This window comes from Talpa occidentalis, unplaced genomic scaffold (assembly GCF_014898055.3).
Source record: "Talpa occidentalis isolate TD23 unplaced genomic scaffold, MPIMG_talOcc4v2.1 talOcc4.4, whole genome shotgun sequence".
Taxonomy (NCBI): domain Eukaryota; kingdom Metazoa; phylum Chordata; class Mammalia; order Eulipotyphla; family Talpidae; genus Talpa; species Talpa occidentalis.
The window spans coordinates 74,656,280-74,670,382 of record NW_023604295.1 but is presented as its reverse complement, the minus strand read 5'-3'; the positions used below and the strand labels follow the sequence as shown (position 1 = coordinate 74,670,382).

Sequence of the window (14,103 nt, the reverse complement as noted above, 5' to 3'; positions counted from 1 at the left end):
TACTTAGGTCTATAATTTTAAAATAATTGCATATGGTTGAAGATTGAGATTTATTTCCATATGTATATGAAATTGGTCTTAGTGAATGTTCCCTGTACATTTGAAAAGTATGTGCTTTTTTCTGTTTTAGAGTAGATTGTTCTATAAATGTATGGTCAAATTAGTTGGTAGTTTTGTTCAGTCCTTAGTGATTTTCTGTGTATTTTTTCTTTTCAGTTGAAGAGTCTGGAAATTCATTATAATATAGATCTGTGTATTTCTCCCTTTGCCTATGCATTTTTGCTTCACATATATTATAGCTCTGTTTTAAATGCATATGTTTAACATTGTTATATCTTCTTAATGAACTTATTCTTCATCATTGTGAAAGGTCCCATTTTATTTTCCATTAAGAGTCTTTGTCCTGAAATTTATTTTAATATTAGTGTAGCCATATCGTCTTAAAATGTTTATACAGTTTGTGCTTTATCCTCATATTATTTTACTCCTGTCTCTCTATATTTAATGCAAATTTCTAATATTGTTATCACATATTGTTAGATCTTCCTTTTTTATCCAGTATGACAATCTTTGTCTTTTAATTGGAATGTTTAGACTAATCTTTTTAATATAATGACTGATGTGTTTGGACTTAGAATTACCATCTCTCTCCTTATTTCATATCTCATTTTGTTCCTAAATTCTAATTTCCTGCTTTCTTTGGATAAATTGAATACATTTCTTTGTTATATTTTGTCCACTATTGCATGATTAGGCATACCTCTTTTGTGTGATACTTAACTCAAAGATACATAATTCCACTTTCTTTCAATATTTTTGCTATGGCTGCATACTTTGTTTCTATATATGTAATAAATACTAATATATAAACTAAATTATTGATTTTGTTGTAAATAATCAGCTATCTTGCAAATAGATTATAATTTATCCATATCAGACACTCTGTTCCATTTGTTCACTTGTCTCCCTGAGTCCCTCTATCTCTTTAACTCGGGAATGCTGAGCAGCCATATTTGAGGCTCCTTTTAATAGGTTGTATTTCAGAAATTGTTTCTAGAGTAAAAACTGTCAAACAAGTAAGATTCCTCTTGTTTATTTTCCTTTTTTCAATCCTTCCCTTTGGTCTCACATATTTTGTCTTGTTTTCTATTTATTTATAGTGGGACTGCATGCCCCATATCTGCTATTTCTTCATGGACAGAAAGTATTCTATGAATTATTCATGTCCATGATATCACTTTATGTTCTAGAACTTCTATTTGTTTCCCTTTACATTTTCCATTTCTCTCTGAAATTCCCCATATGTTTATTCATTTTCATTTTGCTTTATGTCCATGAACATGTTATAATAATTGTTTTAAAGTCCTGCTTTCGCTTTATTTCAACATTGTGTTATCTCATGTCTATTTCCATTAGTTACATTTTCTCTTGTTCTTGGGTTATATCTTCATAATTTGTTGTGGCTGTTGCTTGTTACTTCTTTTTGCATGTCTAGTATTTTTTTTATACTATATACTAGATATTGTAGATGACATAAGCTTTTGTGATTTTTCTGAAGAGTGTTGATTTTTGTTTTAGAGGCATTTCCTTTACTAACTATCATGAACTTGTGGTGGCTCTGTCTTTACATTTTGCTAGCATGGGACTGTGTTTTGACCTTATTGTAGAGATAAGCTTCTTTTTCATCTTTATTTCTAAGTCATGCCTCCTTCCTGGGGTTTCAATGAAAAGCCTAATATGTTTATTAGGCCCTATTAACTTGATGAAACTCAAACTTCAAATGCAAAGTTTTTTTACTGGGAATTTATCAATTTTCAATTGATAAGTCTGTTCAACCTTTTCAGCCTTCCAGCTTTTGGATTTTAACAGATCATTGAAATCTTCTTCATGAATGCAGTTTAAGGTTGAGATGACCAATCACCAATAACTCCCTCTTTCAAGTGGTTATCCCTATAATTCTCAGTTACTCTGCTCCTCTGAACTCTGTCCTTTGACATATCAAACCAAGAAGATTGAGATTTTCAGCTTGGGTTCCAACTGCTTAAACACTGCATAGTCTGAGATTACTAAAAGAAAAACAAAGCTTCAAAAATGCCAATTACTTCTCCCGGTGTGGTTCCTGTCTATCAAAATCAAATCCCTTCAGTTTTTCCTGCTTTTGCTTGCTTGTCAGTGTCTTTATTTTTTAAATATTCTTCTTGAAGCTTACACATTTTAAAAATAGATTCATAGCTTGATAACAAGTGAATGTTCCATTCCCATTATTTTCTGTTTATTTTCTGAAATGATGCATATATACTATACTTCCTACTTTTGGGAAATTATATATCACATAGTATTTATTGTTCATGAAGAGATATAACAGTCATAATGTTAAAAATTTTAGATTCTTTGAGTTTTTCTTTTATATATTAAATGCATTAAAGAGAAAAAGTTATAGTATTAACTTTTCTTTAAATTGTCTTCCCTTTCTTAATTAGTCATTGAGACTGAATTAATTTCTTAACCTGAGGGAAACCTACAATCTTTCCCTTCTGAGATTTTCTAAAATAAATTGGAATAAGAAAGAAATACAGGTACACCCAAAAGGATTTAACTGACATACACACACACACATTCACACACATATGTATGTGTATATATGTATATATATATATTCCATTTATAGTATTTAGAAATAAGCCATTAATTTTTCACTTAAACAACTGTATATGAAAATGTTTAAAATATATATTTTTATGAAAGCTCCTAGATAAGTAAACACAGCTGTTTTATATTTTTAGTGTCTCTCTAGCATATATATCAATATGAAATAGATCCACTTATAATTTCTCTAACTCAAAAATAAGTAAGATTGACAAATATTTATATTTTCCTTTCATGTTTTCTTTGCTATGATATTTAGTAATAAAAATAATTCTCAAGCAAGGGACTTTTTTTTTTAATTATGGCTATATATTTCACAATGTTTGAGGAATTTATTGCATTTGGAAGTGAGTAAAATGCTTCAATACCATTTAACCAGTTTCCTGTCATGATAGTTAAGAACTGAAAAATTGTATGCTAATTTATAATAATAAAGTTAATTTAGATTATTTTAAATAAAATGGAAATGGAAATTTTTGCTGAACACTTGTCATTTTAAAAAGATGTGGGGTCTTTAAATAGATTAAGAATACTTTTTAATTTATTATATAGTGCATCATACAAGTTTTTAACTTTTTTCTATGAAGTGAAAAATAATCTAATAAAATATTTTCCTATCTCTATTCCCAGACTTCAGAACATGCACTGTTCAAGGTGTAATCATGGAAAGTAGAATTGTGCCACTTGAATTAAACACACACATACACACAATTGTGAGTGCACAATGCAACCAGGAAATAGCAATTTGTCCTGAAGAGATTTATTTCTTTTTAATATCTACTGTTGTAGCGAAGAAGCCTTTAATTGTTGCTTTAATTACCCCTACATATCTACCTTAACATCTTGTCTGATAACCTTATCTACACAACTGTTATTCCTTAGTTGAAAAGTGATTTAGTGATGGCTAATCTCCTTTTCTGCTTCAATTTATGTTTTCCCTATTGTCTAGTCAGTTCTGGAAATAGCATTTGCAATGACTCAAGGTCTACCTCATTTCCCCTTTGCTTTAATTAAATCATGTATTGACATTTGACGTAATTTATGGCTGATAATTTTAGATTTGTCTTATGCCAGCCAATGTACTCTTCTATCTATACCTTTACAGTTTAGTTTTCATTCCAGAAAATTCCACATAGGGATCATTAATTTAAGTATTCTATAAATATAGTATATGGCCTCACACAGGCTTTAAAGTCATATTGTTTTTTTCCTCTGCAATTTCTGCTGGTAAGGTGGATTTTTACACCAAAGTCTCATAATGTTATTGCACTTACAGGTACAAAAATGCAACAACATACATCTATAATATAAGCATTTATTAGGAAGTCCTATAACAAACTTACAATGACTTACAATTTTCAACAATCTTGTATAATCTTATAACTGTTGTTTTTCTAATCACTTAGCCATTTCACTCTTACCTTTTATAGTTGGTAATAATATATGGAACAGCTGCAAACTTTCACAGTAATAGGTACAATCGAATCTGATGTGTCTAATTAATTTTTAGTCCAACAAATTAGTTTTGTTCTTCATTACTCTCCAATGGGAGGAAGACATTATATTTCATTATATTTTTTTGTCTGCAAGAACAATGGAGCGTTGCAGGTCACACACAGCCCTTGTCTGTGCTCTAATTAGTCCAACTGACAACACTGTTTCAAAAATAGCAGCAGCAATAAGAAATAGCAATACATTTTGGGTAACATAAATATTGTGCTGTATTAAATATGACACTTTGCCAACCTTTTATATAAATGAAGGAAAATTTGACTTTTTGTTTTCTTTTTCATAAATACTATTAGTTAGAAAAATCATCAGATATATGTATGTTTTATATTAAAAATCCAAATTCATCTTCATGCCTTCTTTAAATTTTTATATGCATAATAATTAATGACAGTTTGGGGAAATGAATTAGATTTATTGTATAAGTAAAGTTAATTATTAAATCTAGAATTTAATACAAAGGATACTTTGGAAATAGAATATAAATGTGTATAAGAAAATGCTAGCAGCTATAACAAAAAAGTCTGCATTCTGATTTCCTTAATAGCACAATGTTTTCTTTTATATTCTCAGTTTAGTCTAATGAGTTAGGAGAATAAAGGATAGGGTGTCTGTTCTATACCACTATTCAGGGAACTTCAATCTTTGCAAGCAATGACTCTTCTATTTCTTAGAAACTCCACGTTCTCCAACAGCCTTTGTTTCTCTCCCAACACATTAGGAAAGAAAGTATATCAAGCATTTTCACAGCAGTTCATGAGTAAGGTCTACAGGCAGCATAATCACTTGTGCTTACAAATTGTTGGCCAATAATTTTGTTGCACTAAACTACAAGGGAGGCTGGGAAATAAAAACTAATTTCCTACACTGGCAGAAAGGGAACACTGGTAAATTTGTCACCTGTGGTTTGTAAGACTTTTGAATCTAGATGATTCACCACTTCCTGAAGAAACTTGAGTGTCTCTAAGTAAATCTTAGACTTAGTCTTTTATGAGTTATATTTTGGAATCACAAATAACCATGTTCTGTTAACCTTGGGTGCGCGCAAACACACACACACACACACACACACACACTAGTAGTCTTAATGCCCTCTAGAGAATTAATGGATATTTGATCAAAATAAGGTATTTGGTAGAATATTCAAGACAGTATTAACGTTTTTTATGAATCATAAACATTTGAATTTTGGCAATGCTATAAAGGAAAGACATTATTTGCAAATACCCTGTGATAAATGTTGCAGCTGCTTTCTTTTTTCTTCACAAAACTACATTAAAACTTGTTTTACTGAATTGAAGAAAAGTTTAAACCCTTAGCAATTGTTTTACTATTTATTTATAAGTAGTTCTTGTTATCCACAAACCAAAACATAAAGGAACAATATTCTTAATCACATTTTGAACTCATAATTTGATTATTTTTCTGAAGCATAAAATATGCTTATCAACGATTGTGATAGGCTCAGGACACAAATATCACTTGCCTCTGAAGAAATTTTCTCATGCCCATGTACATATTTGCCGTGCTTATTTTTGTATTAATTTTAGTAACACTATTATTTCTTCCATAGGGGGGCGTAATGAAGTTGTCATTACTGAAAACAATAACAGCATAACTGAACAAATCACTGATGTTGTGAAGCAACCAGCCTTTATAGCTGGTATTGGTGGCGCCTGTTGGGTAATTTTGATGGGTTTTAGCATCTGGTTGTATTGGCGGAGAAAGAAGAGAAAGGGACTCAGTAATTATGCTGGTAAGAGAATATTTCCATCTAAGAGAATGCTTATCTTTAGGAATGTAATGAAATGAAAGAATGAGAAAGGCATAGAATGAAATAGTGAGTGAGTGAATAAATGAATGTTTTTGGTTAGTTTTAAAGACCTGCTTTATAAAATGCAGTTATAAACAACATGTTTTAATGTATTGTGCTTCACCATATGACATTATGTCCATAAAGCGTATTTATCTCTAGTAAAACATGGCAAGAGTACACACTGATAAAATACCTCACTATTTTTGTCCACACAGAGACTTTGCATTCAGAAGTGGTTATTTAGGTAACAGCTTTACCAGAGTGCTCAGGATCAAAGGGTATATTTTAAATATATATACCTGAATTTTAAGGAAATATCCCACAGGGAAGATACAAACACAAAACTTCACCAGAATTAATAACACCAATGAGGCACAAATTAAGTAATATAATATTAACAGACATAGGGTATTTATTTCAAGGTGACTACTGGGCATTTTAGAAGAAAGAAAAAAAGATAAAGAAAAGGAGAAGGAAAGGGGGAAAAAAAAAAAACAGGACTCAAGATGGCCTAGCTGTTTGCCATCCAAACTTTTCTTGGAATCCAAAACAGTTTCCAGGATGTTGAGGAGTAAAGAGGAGAACAGAGAGCCAAGAAAACAGGAGAGAAGAAAAGGAGAGAAAAGATTATCAAGCCATTGATAGAAAGAATGAACTTAATATTGAAACTATCTTCAATGACAATTTTAATTGCAATTCATTCTGAGTATTTTCTCTAGGAACAACAATCATTAAAAGAAGTTGTCTCATAGTAGTTCACATTCTAGAATTTACAAGGGAACACAATTTACCAATTATCCTACAAGCTCTTTAGAGATTACAAGACATTTAATCAGTCTTCGATTTCTAATTTTAACTTTTTTAAGATGCATACATGTCTTTATTACTGATTTTGACTGAAGTTTTATTATTTATTAAGCTTAACAGCCCTGTAGCTTGTAAGCTTCTAAGCTGCTAACAACATCTAAATAGAGCAAAATGTAAGGAGAGCAATGACATGGTTGTCTTGCTTTTTTCTTGACAACAGTGAAATATGTTCATTTGGTTATAACATGGTGGTTCATGTCTATATCTTATGAGAATAAAGTTTGTTAGTTACTGGTTAGAATAATTTCCCAGGCCTACAGAAATTAGTTTATTGTATCCATTGAAAAGGGTCTTCTATCAGACCTTGTGATTGGCTCTCATTCTGCCATTCTCATTTTTTCATTGATTGTAAACATCCTGCTTCCTTATGCATTGTCATCTGAGTGCTGTCTCAACACAGCATGAGGGATTCTTCCCCAAAAGTAGCATTAAGCAAAACTGCTGACTGTCAGAATCTTGAACAACAATGATACTTCATTGTACCTTCTGGCTTTTAAACACCGTCCCTCGGGCTTCATATCTGAAGGTGTTGTCCATCACCTTGTCTGCTTAATCAATCACCAATCAAATCATATTTCTTCTCAATAGCATACCCGTATAAATCATAAGCCATAAAAAATGACTGATGGAATTCAAGAACTGTTTCATGTTCATTCCTTTTTTGACTTTAAAGGAACATAATAAAATATTGACTGTGCTAGTCCACGTAGGGCGGTTCTATGATACACACATTTGAAGGCATTTTTATTCCCATGCATCTTCATTCATTCACTCCTTGTAAATAGTATAGCTCTCATAATTAGTAGTGTTGTATTTTAGTAAATTTATGTCAGCCTTTTTCCCTTTTATTTTTAAATAGGATTTCTTTGCAAACCCTGTGCATGTAATTTGAAAAATACCTATTGGACTTTGAGCTTGACGGGAACAGTACATTTCCTAATATCATTTCTTATTGTGATTGATATTCATCTGCTTGTAGAAGAACTGCTAACTCAGAAGGTGCTGTGCCCTTCAAATATTTTGGAATAAGGCCAACTCAGAGAGCAACCTTTCAAAACCTTTATACTTAATTGATATATGGCTGACTTTCAGAATAGATTCACCTTCAGCTCATACTTTGCCTTCCAGCAGCTGTGGTTCTCATTTAAGTGAGAAACAAGTGAAAATACAAACCATAAGTACCTAGAATTGCATAGCTGACTTTGTAATATTTTCTACACATTTCCCTCCATAAGTATCCTCTTCTGTATTTTAATTTTTTTAATTCTTGTTTTATACAATTTAGAGAACACTGAGCTATTAAATAAGAATAATTATTAGAGTATGCTTTTGTCATACATTTAAATTTCATGCATTTCTTTTTTTAAATAATTCTTTTTTATTGATTTTTTTTTTTATTTATACAAGAGTTAGGGTACAGGCCTCCCCTGGTGGTGCAGCGGTTGAACTCTGGGCTGCGAAGCTCCCCGCAACCTCTGCAGCACCGATTAGATCCCCCGCTGCAGGTGAGGGTCCCACATGGTGCGCAGACCTCTCCTGCCACCCGCTGCTCCCCTCAGCAGTATACTTCGTCAGTCTGCCTATTCTGTTCCCTGCTCTGGCTCTGGTGAATTCTCTCACCCTCCTGCACTTCTGACTGTACCTAGTCCTTGTATAAATAAATAAATAAATCTTTAAAAAAAAGAGTTGGGGTACAAGCCAGAGGCACAGGAGGGTAAGAGGATTCACCATAGACAGAGCGAGGAGCAAAACAGGCAGACAGACAGAAAGCACTGCTGAGGGGAGCAGCGGGCGAGACAGGAGAGGTCTGCTGTGCCATGTGGGCATCTCCACAGCCTGCTGGGAATGGAACCCCCGCTACAGAGGCTGCGGACAGCTTGACAGCGCTGTGCTTAACCCAATGTGCCCCCGGGACACCCAATTTCATACATTTCTTATATCCATTTATATATATTCATGAACTAATGATCCAATTTAAGAGCACAGAAGTTGCATATGGGAATATTTTTCTCATGTGCTTAGAAAAATTATGGAAAATATGCTTTATTTATACTGATTCTGCTTATATATTGGTTTTTATAAAAATTCTAGGAATCTTCTAAAATTTACAAGTATGAAAACTAAGTTAGTAAATTGAAAACAATGTGATTTTACTCATAATATGAAAAGCATAATATTTTCACTTTTTTTTTCGCATGGTGGTGTTGATATACTCTCAAATCCTTACTATCAAACCATGAAAGCAAATTTTTTTTTTTACAAATAAACAAAAAGGTTACTTTGGTATTAGCACTAAATTTATAACATAAGATACTTTGTTTATTCAAATTGTGATCTTGAGTTACACATAAGCGTCTATGTAATTTACATAGATTAAAGATATGCATTTTAGTAAAGTTAGATTAACCTAAAATAGTATTATAAAGCAGATAAAATTGGATTTCAGCACTGCCTTTTTCCATCTCTTCTTAACAACTAGAACAGCAAAGATAATAACCAGTGGGGAGACATATAAATACCTTTCAGGGTAGAGAGCCTAACTCTCAGGCACAATCCTTTCCACTCACCTTGTATGAATGGAAAATCTTACCCACTGATTTCTGTTAGTCTTTGTGGTTTTTCTTTGACACTTCACTGGGTGGAAAATTATATTTTAATACTGCTACTGAGCGTTGATATCTTTCTTCTATGTCAGAAGGTATTAACATATTTTTCAGTGGACACTAGTGGATTAAAGATGTAGATTGTGTAGGGAATTATCAAAAATCAAACACAAATTTAAACATTTATATGGCCTAAGCAGAGAAGTTGGCCTGGATGTTTTGCTTCTAGGCTTAGCAGAAAGTAGATATTTCCACAGGGAAATGTTCCTAACTTTCTATTTTGTTTTTTCATATTAACCTTATGAAATTCTTCAACACAAACATGCACCACAAGTTCACACATGTGCCACGGGCAGCAGAAATGAGAAGTGCATGCCCACATCTCATAAACCATGTGAAATCATATGCTTCTCTAGACCAACATACAATGTCATTTACCTTAATTTTCACTGAGCACTAGCAGCCTGCCTGTCACTGCATGTGAGGTTCCTGACTGGTTGGATAATTCACTGCCTAAGGTGTTAGAGGGTGAAATAGGATTGTAACGAGATTTGGGCCAAAAAACATGGAAAATATTAGGCAATATGTAAATCCAGAGATGTAAAAAGAAAAATAATTGAAGTGAGTTTGAAAAAAGATGTAATTACGTAGTATATAACATGGATGTTTCTCTATATCATCTTCTAATGGAGAGATGCATACATATGTAGGTATTATTTTCATGAAGCTTGCACGACTCTTCAAATTTTTGTTGTCTATTTTTCTAATCCCAATTCTTAAGCTGATTAAAAATCAGCTTTTTAATGAACATAAATGTTTTCACTTTTAAAGGAGTTTTCACTTTTAAGATATATTTTATGAACATTACCTTTGTGGATAACAGATTTTACAGAACAACTATAAACAATTTAATGAGAGAAAATTACGAAATGCTAAACGCTTCGTGCATAAGTTTTCAACCATTGGTAAAATATAAATTATTTGACAAAATTGAACAAAGAAAGCTAAAAGATTTGATGGAATTTTTATGCTCTGATTATCTAGGCTGAGTTAATGCTTATTAAAAGAGGATTAATCTACATTCATATTTGAGAAATAGCTTATCAGGAAAAGGAATGAGCTTGGCTGGCAACATTAAAGTTTCCATTTGGAGTAGGAAAATGTGGCCTCCTAGAGATAGCACCACAAAATGTCAATTTACCACATAGTTGTACTTCCCTTCCCCCTCAATTCTAGCAGACATGAGATTAGGATTAAGCCTGTCAGAAAATAGTAGAGGTACTTTGTCTATGATATAAACTCATAAAATCTTTTCACCTTGTATCCCTTTTAAATATTGCCATAAGTTCAAAATATTTAAAGCAATTCTAAAACATTTCATAAGATTGTGTTGTCCATAGAACTTTGTGCAAATCTTAATGCTGTTCAGTTCGTTTTAGGAAAAACAACGATAAACTTCTGAACATTGTTCCCTGAAAGTTTTTGTGAGTAGAAAGTCCTGGTAAAGATACTTATTTCATATTTATCTCTGACAAACAGAAAGTTTCCATACTGTTATGATCAACATCATAACTAAAGCAAGCTGCCCACCCTCTTACCTTTGAGGAAATTCAACATCTCTTTGAAAGGAGAGCTATCTCAAAATAGCTTTTAAATTGCGGTGCATTTATTTTTATGTTCCCCTCTCTCTCTTTACACACACACACACACACACACACACACACATGCACACACGTGCGCATGCTGAATGCTGATCAAAATACCAAATATGACTTACATTTTAGGAGTTGTAATTGTTCATTCTTATTTCTAGTCTTCTTTTCATTTCATAGGCTAATAGACCTCACTTATTTTTTATTTATTTTTTAAAATACAACAAACTAAATTTTGGAAGATAGAAGGGAAACTAAGAAAAAATGTCTTTTTTCCTTTCATTAAAAATACAACTGAATATACTTATGATGATAAGGATGCTATTACTTTTTTTCTAACACAAATATACAAAGTAGAGGAGTCTTGTGCCTCTGGGCCCTTAAAATAAGTCATTTATTTACATAACATATGTTATAGTTAGTGTGCAGAAGTACAAAAATTTATGTCTTAGGAGAATATTTTGACAACCTATTAGCAGTCTAGAACCATTTGAAAACATTATAATGATGATTAGAATGACCAGAATACAAATAGAAAATAGATATGTCCTCAATACTTTGAAATTTAAACTTATTTCACTCAAAACATTTAACTTTTAATTGGTAGAAATAGGCCATACCATAAATTTCACATTTTAACATGTCTATTAAATTAACCTTGATGAATGATACCTTCTTTCCCAATTTTTATTTTGGTAATATAGATAACATAGAAATTACTGTCTTGACTATTTTTCAGTGCACAGTTCAGTGGAGTTAAATACATTCACACTGTTATGCAGCCATCACCAACATTCATCTCCACAAATCCTTTCATCTTTTAAAACGGAAGCTCAGCACCCAATAAACACTAATTCATATTCCCCTCCACTCTCCACCCCGCACCCCCACTCCAGTCCCTGGCAACAAATATTCTGTCTTGTTTCTCCATGTTCTGGGAACTTGAGTCATATATGTGGAATCATACAGTACTTGTCTTTTTGTGACTAGTTTATATCATAATGTCCTCAAATTCATCTACATTTTAGTAGTGTCAAAATTTCCATATGTTAAGCATATTTTGTTTATTTGTTTATTCTTTGATTGACATTTACTTGGGTCGCTTCTATATTATACCTATTGTGAATGCTGCGATTATGAACTTATGTATATAAATATCTTTGAAACTCTGCTTTCAATTCTTTTGTGTATATATCCAGAAGTAGAATTGCTGAATCATATAAAAATTCTATTTTTAATTTTTTGAGGTCAAACCACTTTCACTGTAGTTGTACCATTTTACATATCTTTCCATTTCCATGCAAAGGGTTCCATTTTTCTCCTGGGCCTTGCTAACACTTGTTATTTTCTGTTTCTCACATAATAGCCCACAGAATGGGTGTAAGTTAGCATCTCATTTTAGCTCTCATTTTCTTCCTTCTAATGATTACTGATGCTGAGAGCATCCTTTCATGTATTTATTGGCTATTTGAATATTTTTGATAAAATTTTGATAAAATAAAAATTTAAGGCATCATAATGCCTTAAAATTTATATTTTATGAAGAATTTACTATTTGTTAGAATGTGAGAGTTAAGTACAAACTCACTTAAGCCTTTGGTTCAGTTCTTTTTTTCTCTAATATCATTTCTGCTTTCTCAGTAACAAATGCACAGTTGAGATTGGATATAACAAAAAGTTTGAGCAAAGGAAAAAAGACATAAGTTAGGGAGAAATTCTTCGTTTCTCCCCACATACCACCTAAACAGAACATCTTAAGGTATAGCCCATAAGTGCCTACTTATTTGCATACCCTCAGTGATATTCACAACATTATCTTAACTCTCTTTTAGCAGAGTAAAACAATCACTTGATAGTCCATTAAAAAAACACATAACTAGAACGTCACATCAGATGGAAAGCTAATTAGCTATACTCTTTTCACAGTACTTGTGCTTCTCCCTCCTAATCAGGCCTTTATTTAATACCACCAGTGCTCAATTTTTTCATTAATTGTTACGAACTAATTCTTCTATTTTTGTTAATAGCAGTTATTAAAGGGATGCAATATGGCGTGGACATACTGCTAAGCCCCGATTCCCTGGACTTGGGCCAGCCTGTCAGGAAGCAGAGTAGTGATCAGCATTCTTTCATCTTCTCTAAGGAGCTGTTCATAATCAGTCCTGGCCACATATAAAGGTCATGTCAGGATTGTTTTATAATGCATTAGAGAAGGTACCTGAAAAATTAATAAGGCAGAGTACTGCAGGTGCCACAAAATGTAACCAAACGCCTGCCTCATGCAGTCCTGATAGATCTGGAATGTGTCTCCTATGATAGTGGGAACAATGCATCATTAGATGACCCTTAGGAAGGAACTAGCAAACAGCAGTTAAAAATTTAGAAAACTTAAAGTGTCAGCATATTTGATAGTGCAAACTTGATGACTAGATGAATTAAGGAGAGATTATTCAAATTAAAAAGTTCACTATGTCTACACTTTAAGTCACAATATATCCTTGGTTTATTTAAAATAAGAATAAATTCATAAATTTTTCATTGATTTTTGCCTTTATTAAGGAATCATGCTAAATATAAACAATATCTTCCAAAGATAAGCTATGTTGAATATGCATTGATTAAATTGTGTTGTTTTTCACTTATCCCGAGTGATGGGTTTAACTGAGCAGTATTAATTTTGGTCAGAATTGTATATTTGCAAGGCACAAACTTCTCCACACAATTTTTCCCCATTATTTTCTGGTTAGGTTACTTAATGGCAAAATTTGGACCAAACTAATGTGAGACTATAGACTTTATCTATTAATCATGAATGTTCACATTTCACTGTAACAAAATTGTTGCTGCCTCAGACCCTGCACATAGACTGTATCACATTACATTTCTCACAACAGAAATATTTTGAATTCAATATATCTCTGGTAGTAAAGGTTTTACATGAATGATATTGGACCCAATCTGATATTTACATTCTTCGGTCAATCCTTGAAACCCAATTTCATATTGTTAA

The 14,103-nt window shown here is 32.3% G+C and overlaps 1 protein-coding gene across 8 annotated transcripts in view; it reads left to right on the top strand.

The window, feature by feature from the left end:
* The window catches only part of ROBO2 (roundabout guidance receptor 2), a 584,098-nt gene that overhangs the window by 517,583 nt on the left and 52,412 nt on the right, over nucleotides 1-14,103 (top strand). For all 8 annotated transcript variants that reach the window (XM_037525707.2, XM_054700707.1, XM_054700705.1 and 5 more), the window contains one exon: nucleotides 5,729-5,911. In XM_037525707.2, coding sequence (XP_037381604.2) covers nucleotides 5,729-5,911 — 183 coding nt within the window. The remainder of the gene's footprint in view (nucleotides 1-5,728; nucleotides 5,912-14,103) is intronic.